An 11,021-nucleotide genomic window follows, 5' to 3' on the forward strand; every position below is an offset into this window, starting at 1 on the left:
AAACAATGTAACAACAATTCCATATCCATTCCAGCATGTCTTTTGTCTCGATAACCTGCACCAAAAACCATACCTCCCACGCCTCACAACCATCTAAAAAAGAAACATAACTACACCTTTATGCAAAAAAGAGCCCACATACTATATTTTCAAAGCTCAAGACTAGCAATACCATATAAAAAGCTAAGCAAAGACAAGGTAAATCATGTTATCACCGAACAAATTATTTAGTTACCATGTTAATGCAAATTAGAAGGGATAAAATCCAATTAAAGAAAGAGAAGTTTGCTTTCCTTACTTTATGTTTCATCTATGCCCTAGATTGTACTTGTGCCAAGGTAAAGATTTCCTCCACATTAATCTTTGCTTGATTAAAATAACCACGTTCCTATGCTTCCAAATGCACCAAATCACAGAAATCCACAAACTTTTTCACAGCTTATTACTCTCTTTGTTAAAAACTGATCAAAGTGATTATCCAAGACACTGTGGTTCACCGCACTAACCCCCAAGCTAACTATTGCACATATTCCATACAGAATTTGAGACGTTGCACGTAATGCGGATGTGTGAAGTTGACTTTTCCTCCCTTCGACATAGAGGACATGATGTATCTCTCATTATTATCCCCCTTTTGTGAAGTTCTGCTTGGTTGTTATCTTATCCAACAAGGCTCTCCACACATAAAACTGAGGTGAGGCCATTACATTTAGATTCCAGAGATAGGCAAAACGACCAGAGATACTGAGATACTCCCATGTACTCCCCAAACCAGATGTTTTGTTGATGGGGTGAGATGGAATTTGAAGCATTGTTGTGTTAATATTGCTTCGACCCTTTAGATTAATAGGTTCTTTGTGATGTTATAGATCTTGATTCAAGAGATTGAATTTTTTGTGTATCTCCTTTTTATTCATATTTTTTATTGTTGATAAAAAATATATGTTAATTATGAAGGCATGGAGTATTTTCCTTTTTTGTGTAGGAAAAGAGATTCTTATATAAACTAAGTACAGGAGTAGGCTAAGTGAGACAAGGAGAGTAAACGAATTTTGTTGATGAGAACTTTGCATATGAAAAGCTGATTAGCACCATTGAGTGATTGAAACATCTGCACCCCTATTCCTAGCAGAAATAGAAAACCATGTCATGTCTTACATTATTGGACCCAAAATGAGCCAACCCTAATACCTTCCTCTAGGACGCAAATATAAAATGATTACAAAACTTAATTCCAATTAAGAGTGATTGGTCACCTTTGACTAGTTGATTTTGCTATATATATGCTTATAATTTAGCACAGTTTAATATGATGAAGCTATAGGACACATATAATGTTGTGTAAACTTGACAGTGACTCACATTGATTGGTAGACAGAGATTATTCATACGTCGTTTATCTCTAGAGTGTATCATAGGACCATCTTTTTTTCTTATGGACTCTTATTAGGACCATCCATTTCAATCCCAAAACTCGTAACCATAAAATTTAATTTTGACAGAGTCTCATGACCCACCAAATTGTGTTTTCTTTTTCCATCAACGTTCCATATATCTGTAATTTACCATGAAGTTTAAGTCAACGAGACTATAACATATCTTGGCCCAAACTTTCTCAAGGACCAGGAATAATGGATTATCGCAGGAATTTAATTAATTTCTTAGCATTTTCCTGATACAAGTTTCGCAATAATTTTTCATATAGAAAACATATTATAAATTTTTTTATTGATTTGATTCCTTTTGTAGGTCTAGGGTATGTGTCTGGGAGAGTGAGTGGAGTGTATATAATTCAGTAGTACGTTCCGATGTCTATTTGATGACTTAAGGGCCTTGATGTTTAAAGACAAATTTACCCACGTTAGAAAGGTCCTCTTCAAAGGGGGTACGCAAATAAAATATAGGGTAAATCTGACTTTCCAATTTGTCCTGATTTTGGATACAACCCACAAATATACCTTTGATTTTCATGGTTGATTATAAAAAGAATATGACAAGAATAGGATGGATGGGTCCAAATTTATGCTAAGAAGAATGCATGATGTGATTTGCGGAGAATTAGGGTTCATCATGACCTCAATGAGTGGTTTATAATTGGGCTGTTAACAAAACAAAACAAATCCCCAAGATGTTGAAATTTGCGTGCAATCATGTGACTGTAAATTTCAGGATTTTAAATTTTTTTAAGGATTAGATGAAAAGAACCAAGCCCTAGGTTTCAGTCCAGTGAAAGGGGGGTTCTGTATTGTGTACGTGTGTGTGGGTGTGCTTGTTAGAAAGTTGGATTTGTAGATGAAAACAATGAGCACACACGTTAAAGGTGTTTGAGAAATGTCCTCCTTTTCCATTTTTAATCCAAAGGAAAGAAAAAAAAAAGAGTATATTTGTAAAACAGAATAAAAGTTACAGGTTAATTACCTTTCTCTTTTCTTTTTTTCCCTCTTATCTTATTTTTTTGATTATTTCCTTTTTCCATTCTTTTTTTCCCCTTTCTCACTCTCACCCCAGTAGTACCCTACCCCCCACGTCCACAAAAGAAACAACCTTCTCTCTCTCTCTCTCTAATCTCTCTCTTGCCCACCACCCCCTATAGTATAGTCCCTTAAGTGTCATTTTCTCACATATACTTTACACAAAAGAAACAGCCATTCACTTCACATACCTTGTCATTTCTTCCCCTCTCTATTTCTCTCTCTATTTCTCCATGCCCTCTCTTCTCTTCTCCTCTCAATCTCAAATCTCTGCTCTGCAACTACTCCAAATTGATTGAATGCTTCAAACTCCATCCACACACCTTCACAAAATCTTATTAATTACCCACACCTAGCACCCTTTTAGCTCCCTCTTCCCCTCGCCACACTCTCTTTAGTCCTTCCACTTTTTCTTACTATATATACATATATATAGTGTTGCACGACAAAAGGAAACTGAGCAGCTGAGCAGGGGGAAGAGAAGTCTATAAAACGAAACTCAGGAGAGAAGAAGCCAAAGCAGCAAGACATAAAGGCTTGTTTGGATGGAGCTTTTCCCAGCACAACCAGACTTGTCCTTACAAATCAGCCCTCCGAACACCAAACCAACATCAAGTTGGAGGAGAAGCACAGAAGAAGACATGGATTTGGGGTTTTGGAAGAGAGCCTTGGACTCCAGAAACTCCATATCATCAATGGCCAAACAAGACTCTTGCGTCGCCCTCTCCCTCTCCAATCCAAAAGCCTCAGATAACTCCAACTCCTCTAACCTCATTCACCACTTCCAAAACGTTGCCAATAATGCCACCACCAACCCCTTCCAACCCTTTCAGCAGAACCATTACTTCCACCAGCCACTGTTCCAGCCTCAGCACCAAAGCTTAAGCCAAGACCTCGGCTTTCTCAGACCCATTAGAGGAATCCCAGTGTACCAAAACCCTCCTCCTATACCATTCACTCAACACCACCACCACCACCATCATCTCCCTCTAGAGCCTTCAACCACCACCCCTTCTTCTATTATTTCCACCACAAACACTGCTTCTACCCCTTTCCACTCTCAGGCCCTTATGAGATCAAGGTTCTTGTCACGCTTCCCTGCCAAGCGTAGCATGAGGGCTCCCAGGATGCGTTGGACTTCCACCCTCCATGCTCGCTTTGTTCATGCCGTTGAACTCTTAGGTGGCCACGAAAGTATGCTTCATTTTTTTTTTCTTTCCCCTCTCTTCTTTTGCCTTAATTTTCATCTTACACCCTTGCTTTCACTCATGGAAGTTAATTCAGCAAGACAAAGAAGAAAAATGAAAGTGAATTTTTTTCCTTTCGCAACTATTTTAATGAAATAAATTTGGTTTTGGGAATTAATCTTTCTCTTTACGGGTTTTCATTAGGGGCTACACCCAAATCAGTTCTTGAGCTAATGGATGTGAAGGATCTCACTTTAGCACATGTGAAGTCTCATTTACAGGTAATCTATTAAGGCCGTTAATTGATTGCACCTGTTCATAATACCTTAATATGTGTATAATAATTATATTGAATAATATTGAAGGTGAGTCAGTGTTTTTATTAATTTTTTGTTATGGATTTCTTGAGTCAGCTTGAAGGTGGTACGGTTCTGATTGGGGTTTTAATGGTGGTTGTAAGACGTACTATGCATATATGTGTTTAAAATCCACAGCCTACATTTACATTACAGGAAGCAGTTAAGTCATGAATATATATTTCAAATTCCAATGGTTTCCTTACAAAGGGTCTCACAAATTCTTAGCGCTTCTTTTTCTATTAGATCTGCTGCCTCTGCTTCTGCTTCTGCAACCTAATAAACAGCTTTTTGCTTTGGAAGAATGAACCAGCCGAGTTAAAGGGGAAAAAGAGAAAATAAAATAAGAGAGAGAAAGTGTGAGGTACTTATCGATTTCTGAAACAAGTAGGACAAAGCCTCTATGAATCCAAAATGAGTCGCAGCCTAGCCGAGATCAGACAAGCTCATAGTTCAGTCCATGCCATTAAAGAAATAATGTCTATATATTTCCTTTAAAATGGTATATAAATAAATGATAAGCAAGTACGTGTATACCCAACACCATCATTTCTCAATGATCCGTTCCTCAGATGTGGGTTTTTTTTTTTACCATGCCAGCTTTAACCCTGGTTAGTCACATGCTTCCATGCATATATGCATTTTGCCTTAACCATAAATGCTTCTGTGTTACAACTTTTACTCTTCTTCCTTTTAATTTAATACTCACAATTCGCAACTTCGTATGCATTTCTCATTCTTCAGCCAAACTTCTTCTTATCTTAGTTACACACTTGTAAACGACAACAACTGTAATAATAATAAGTACTTACTAATATTATGATGTCTATCAACAGGGTTTTGATCGTGTTTTTCTAAGTTACTTTATAGTAATACTACACTATCTAATGTTTATGATGCAAAATTTAAATCCAGATGTACCGGACGGTGAAAACTACAGATAGAGCCGCGGCTTCATCAGGTTAGTGTCGATTTTTGTTTTATCAAACATTGTCCGAAGATTAAGCTGTGAAAGTTAGCATTTTGTTGATTTATCTGACTTGGTTATTATTTCCCTCTTTAATCATGAACTAGGGCAATCGGATGTGTATGATAATGGGTCGTCTGGAGATACTTCTGATGACTTAGTGTTTGATGTAAAATCTTCTACAAGGTCTGATGTATCCATTAAACAGGGAAGATCAAGTGTTAATCAAGATAAGGAGTATCATGGTCTTTGGGGTAACTCTTCCAGGTAATGCTTCTTGCTCTAGATAAAAATGTGAACACTTGTCCATATTTTGTTTTTATGTGTAGATATAAATTTTTTAATTATATACATTCGCTTGAAAGGACTTTTTTGTTTGTTTAGTTTTTGGGTTTGATTAATATATGTATCACGTAGAATTATCTTTGTGGAAAGGCTAGAATGCCAAAATTTCAGTTTTACCGAGCTCTTAATGCATAACTAAAGTTTTATGCAACATGTTTCGAGTGATATTGGCAACATAATTATTTTCCTATTACCAAGTGACTTTTAAAAAATTATGATCAATGTTTTTCTTGTTTCACTTTTTTGCCTATTTTATATATTCCATTCCATGTTTCTCCGGCAGTCATGCTGCAAAATACTAATAAAAATCGGAGCAATTCATGCATGTCTTATTCACATTAGCGTTTCTCTCTCTCTCTCTCTCTTTGTTCTTTTCATTCTCAGTGTCTCTCTCTCTCTCAACCTCACATGCAAACATGGTTAGGCGCAAAAAATCACAAAAAGAATAAATCATTTCAGTTTGCTTTGTTCTGTCTGTCCACAAACCATGAGCATCCAATCTCCATGATGGGGTAATAATATACTCTCTTCTAGTGGGTGAAAAGGGAGTAAAAAAGGAACCCACACACATTCCTACATACCATTCAAAGAGACAGGAGTTTCATATTTGCCAAAATCCACCTTAAAAATAGAGATATCTCTTTCCTTAGGATTTTGTGGGGTTCAGACATTAGGCTATTACATGGGCCCTACAATTGGGAAACTTAGTGTCAAAGCTAAGCCTTTGGTAGACCCATAATTAGAAATCTGGTGCCAAAGCAAAATGTGCCCTTTGAAACTTCCTTGAATGGTCCTATATGTATACACACACACATTTATATAATATATAGCCATGAACAATGGGCTTTCAATTGGGTGGTTTCAACTTTATTTGAATCAGCAAAATATGTAAAAGTGTGTATAGATAATTAAGGCAGTAAAAGATAGCTTTCTTTTCCTCACTTTATGTTTTACTACATGGCTTTCAGTAATGGGATATATTCTTTCGATGTGTTTGTTGTTACAGGGAAGCTTGGTTGCATGGGAAGACAAAGACTGATTCTGTTGGAAACGTGCCTTCTCTTGAGGTATGTAAATGCTAATTACTTAACTCCCCTTTATTAGCTATGGTTGGCCTTTTGTTTCAAAAGTTTTATTTGTACACAAATACCAAGCTGCGTTTGGAATGCATGAAAGGGAGTTGAGAGTGAAAGGAAATACGTTTGATCTTTTTCATCTTGCCATGCACATTATAAAGATGAGAAAAGGAAAACACTTTCCATAAAGCTGCTTTGTCCTTCACAAATTCAAATGGGTAGACCAGTCCTTTTCGCATTTACACTAATTACAACAACGCTTTAAAAACAATTTGTGCCGTAAAAGACGTCCCTCTAGTTAAGATTTATTAATGATCATATAGAAAAGGGCCATCTATATAACCCTAAACCTACCCCGTTTGACTCAATTATCAACGGTCTCAACTATGAAATTCTAGGTCTCTCACATAACACTCATAAGAATTAGTAAATGATCAAATTCAAAGCTTGCACATAAACATGCAGATTCCAGCACTTAGCAGGCTTTTTTTCTTTGCTCAGCAATGAACTTAGCAGGCTTTTAGGTGTACCTCTCTGAAGTTTCTTTATTTTTCCTTGATTGATATAAATATTCTGTAATTATTCTCCCAGTCAAATGTTCTTTGATTCTCAAAACCTGTTCACACAGACTTCTTCTGTAGATCTTTCTCGGCAATTTGTTTCCCAATATATGTCATATTCTCATCATTACATAGAACTGTATATTATATTTGCTAATCCAGCTGGGTCAATCAAGTAGTTGGTTTAGGCAGTGTGCACAATATTCTAACATTTTTAGTATGATATTTGGTTCTTAATTAATTAATTGATTGATTTATGTTTGGTTTTTCAGAAGGAAATGGATCCGAAGTGTCTAAGCTATGAGAGAATATCAGATGGAAGCTCATCCTCAAATGTTTCGGGATCAAGCCAGAAGAAGCCTAATTTGGATTTGGAATTCAGCTTGGGGCAGCCACTTTAAGAAGGATCTGATCCCCTCTGAATACATATTATTGATTATCTACTATGAAACTGAAAGAGGTAGAGCGCTGGAATGAGAATGAGGAAGCCGCTGAGAAAATCAGAGAAAGAGAAAGCTAAAAAAGAAAACAAAAGAGAAAAAAGAAAAGTAAAAGGAGCTAAAGAACACAAGGAGACAAGAAAGACAGAAAGCAACAAAAGAAAGGGGTGAGGGAAAAAAGCATGGCCTTCCTATCAGAGCTCTTGTGAGATCCAAATCAACATATTATATTTTCTTGGTAAATATATGAAATCTAATTGATTTGTATGTTTTTGCAATCTGAGAGAAAGAAAGAGACATGAGAGAGTGAGAGAGTGAGAGAGAGAGAGAGAGAGAGAGAGTTGTCTTAAAAGTATGAAGTGATCCTTGGTAATTGTAATGGAGCACTTTACATTTATGAAATATTTAGATATTTCCACCAAAGAAGTTGGGTTCCTAATCCTATATTCAATTCTAGGCACATGCTTTACACTTTAGGAACAAAAGAAAGAATTGAGAATATGGACTTAGGAAAAGACTGAAAAAATTTAATAAAGTGTCAAAAAAGAATACGAACATAGTCAAGCTTAAGATACATATAAAGTGGCAATGAACTCACCAAAAAATTTAAATAAAGTGGCAATCATAACACATGATATCTTTAAGAAAACGAAACCTAAAATAGAAAAGAATCTATATTCCTTTCTTATATGCCTAAATAATTTGGTTTTCCGAGGAAAATGCTAACCCGTGCGAAACCAGTGTAGACTTTTTTTTTTAATCTTAAATCTCTGCTAAAATATTTTTTTTTTTCTTCCCTCCTTTATGGACAAAATTTAAGTTTCATATAATGTTGTCATTAATTTTTTCAATATATTAAATGGAAATAAGTACCTTGATTCTTTTAATTTTACTACCTTCATGTAATAGAAAAAATGGATTCAGGCTACACCTTTAATTAAAATTTTCGTTAAAAAAGATAAACATTTATTCAAATTTTGAACCTAGTCAATTGATGATTCGTATAAGTTTAGTGGGTACCAGAAGTTTGGTTAATTTGTTATATCACATTTATCTAAATAATAATGAATTTTTATTTTCTAATTAAAGTAATTTGGTGGTTGTCACAAACTTTCCAAAAATATAGTCGCAATCTATATTTTAGAATGACATCATTGTCATATTCATTAATTTATCTAGGACAAGAAATCTCACCCGAAGAAATCTCACCCGAATAGCTAGACACTATAATGTTTGTAAAGTCAAAATCATTTTTGAGTATTTAATTTGATTATGAATAATATTTGTAAAATTATTGTCATAAACTCGAGTAAAAATGAGAAAGTTGAGTAATTTGTAAGTTAAAAAAATTAAATAACTAAAGCCTTAAGGTTTTGTATTGGAGGTGGGATCAATCTCTTTATGGTTAACTCATGTCTCATTCTTTCAGATTTATCTCTTATACAAAACATCTCAACTATGATATATATCAGAGCCTAGTTTCTCTTTGATCAACTAAGATGGAGACATGTGTTCGTTATGATCAAAATCCAATATTAGTTAGGATCAGGGGAACTATGGGACAAGTATGTCGTGTTGTGATGAATCTTATGGTAAAAATTCTAACTCACACTTGAAGAGGTATCAAATAATTAGTTGAAAGTCTCACAGTAAATAACAAAAATGAGTAATATATAAGGAAAAAAGCACCACAAATTCATAATAGAAGTATGAGTTGAAAGTTTCACATTGAATACGAATGAGAAATTTGTTGAACCAAGTGGTGTTCATGTTTTGAAGAATCCAAATCCTTTGAAGGATGTTGAAGCCTCTGCTTTGCTTGATGTTGTTGTGCTGGTTTAAGCTTTGTTCTGGGGTAGTTTATATGTTGTAATCCATCCTTTGATTAAATCTAAAAGCATTAGCATTCTCAATCTTTGTGAAAGTAAAATGTTTTCAAACTAAGTTAAAACAACCGATTGTTTTGTCGAAACAACCGATTGTTTATACTTAGGTGTTTTGAGAAAAAGATTGAAAACTGTTTTGAATGGTTGAACTGTTAAAGTACCAAAACAACCGATTGATTCGAGGAAACAACCGATTGTTTGTTTTGGGACCATAACAGAAAAACTGTTTTCTCTTTGAATGAGCTTTAAATGTTTTAACTGCTTACGCTCCATTCATTAAATGCTTTGACCAATCTTTTAATGCAAGTTAAGAGTTTGTTAAGATTTGATAACAAACTACATCTTTGAATAAATTCAGAAAAACAGATTTGACAATTAAGAATATTTGACAAAGTTTTTCAAAAGAGTTTTTCAAAGTGCTGAGATTGCTAAGAGTTTGTGGTTGATCAAAGTGTTGGAATAGGATTCTGCTTGTATTGATTTCAAATTACCTTCTATAACAAGTGTAATCCTTGTACTCTGTTGAACAATTCGTTTCTGTGTTTGTTGAGATTGGTTGTGTGTTCTTGAGGTGTTCAAGATCAGTAATCTTAGTGTTGACCAAGGAGAGTGTGTTTCTTGAGGTGTTCAAGGTCATTCTCTTGGTTGTTGTGTAAGTGATCAAGTGGCGATTGCTTAGTGGATTTCCTCAGGGTTTCTGAGAAGACTGGATGTAGCTCTGGTTTGGAGTGAACCAGAATAAACAACTGTGTACAATCTCTCTATCTCTAACTCTTTAAATTCAGTTTATTTGTTGTTTGCTGGTATAAACAAATGATTGTTTCTACGAAACAACCGATTGTTTTTCTGGTACTACATCTTTTGCTTGTTGTTTTGGCTAACTGAATTGCTGAATCAATTGGTTCCTGAGATAAATTCATTCTAGTTTTGAAAAGTTTGCGAAAACCCTCTTTAAACAATTCACCCCCCTCTAGTTTAAAGTCATATTTTCTAACAAAATTTGAGTGACATATAAGTAAAAAAAGACTCACAAGCACTAAACCTTAAGGTTTTTAGTTGAAGATTGTGTCATAATCTCTTCTATGGGTCTACTCTACTTTATTAATGATGAATCTTTCGAGTGTTATTGGAATCGGGTTTGTCCTTATGACCGACTCAAAGAGATGCCCACTGTACCGGTCGGTACTGGACGATCCAATCACTCCCCAACCACATTGATATACATTAAAGGAACTCAATAAATGATAACAGTGACAATTATGAAAACTCCTTATGAATCATGATCATGTCCCTGCCGAATCTAGGTGACATCCCCAAGAAATTAGCTAACACTGGTTTAATGAAAGATATTAATTTATTAAATATATTATCCAAATATACCAACATACCAATATACCTCCCTATAAATCAGAGAACATACTAGAAATTAGTTAATACTGATATTTGATATATTCGGTGTCGATCACAATAAAGGCCCATGACCAAAAACTATAAATAAACCATCTACAGATGTGTAAGGTACATTTTTAATCAGTTTTCACTATTCACTCTTTACACAAAATACTTACTTGATCATCATATTACCGTTTTTAGGTCAACCCCAACCGAGCTCTACCAATTAAAGGAGGAGACTTGAAGTGAGGAGCGAGGAGATATCTGGCACGTTAGTAATTGTACAACAGTTTCAGGTACTATATAGGCCCCTTTTTGCCTATAGAAGTACACCCACAAAA

General features: G+C 35.0%; 1 protein-coding gene across 1 annotated transcript; it reads left to right on the forward strand.

The window, feature by feature from the left end:
* The first annotated feature begins 2,512 nt into the window (after positions 1-2,512).
* On the forward strand, positions 2,513-7,825 carry KAN2 (Homeodomain-like superfamily protein). The gene is made up of 6 exons (XM_068612893.2): positions 2,513-3,665; positions 3,863-3,939; positions 4,930-4,975; positions 5,089-5,248; positions 6,333-6,393; positions 7,235-7,825. The coding sequence occupies exons 1-6, from the start codon at positions 3,017-3,019 to the stop codon at positions 7,361-7,363; spliced, it is 1,122 nt and encodes a 373-aa protein (XP_068468994.1). The 5' UTR covers positions 2,513-3,016; the 3' UTR covers positions 7,364-7,825.
* Positions 7,826-11,021: the final 3,196 nt, after the last annotated feature.

The sequence above is a fragment of the Phaseolus vulgaris genome, chromosome 2, assembly GCF_051622355.1.
Source record: "Phaseolus vulgaris cultivar YP4 chromosome 2, ASM5162235v1, whole genome shotgun sequence".
NCBI classification, from domain to species: Eukaryota; Viridiplantae; Streptophyta; class Magnoliopsida; order Fabales; family Fabaceae; genus Phaseolus; species Phaseolus vulgaris.

Coding starts and splice junctions, on each gene's coding strand:
- KAN2 (XM_068612893.2), top strand. CDS start 3,017: ATGGAGCTTTTCCCAGCACAACCAGACTTGTCCTTACAAATCAGCCCT. Junction 3,666..3,862: donor ACTCTTAGGTGGCCACGAAA/GTATGCTTCATT, acceptor GGTTTTCATTAG/GGGCTACACCCAAATCAGTT. Junction 3,940..4,929: donor ATGTGAAGTCTCATTTACAG/GTAATCTATTAA, acceptor ATTTAAATCCAG/ATGTACCGGACGGTGAAAAC.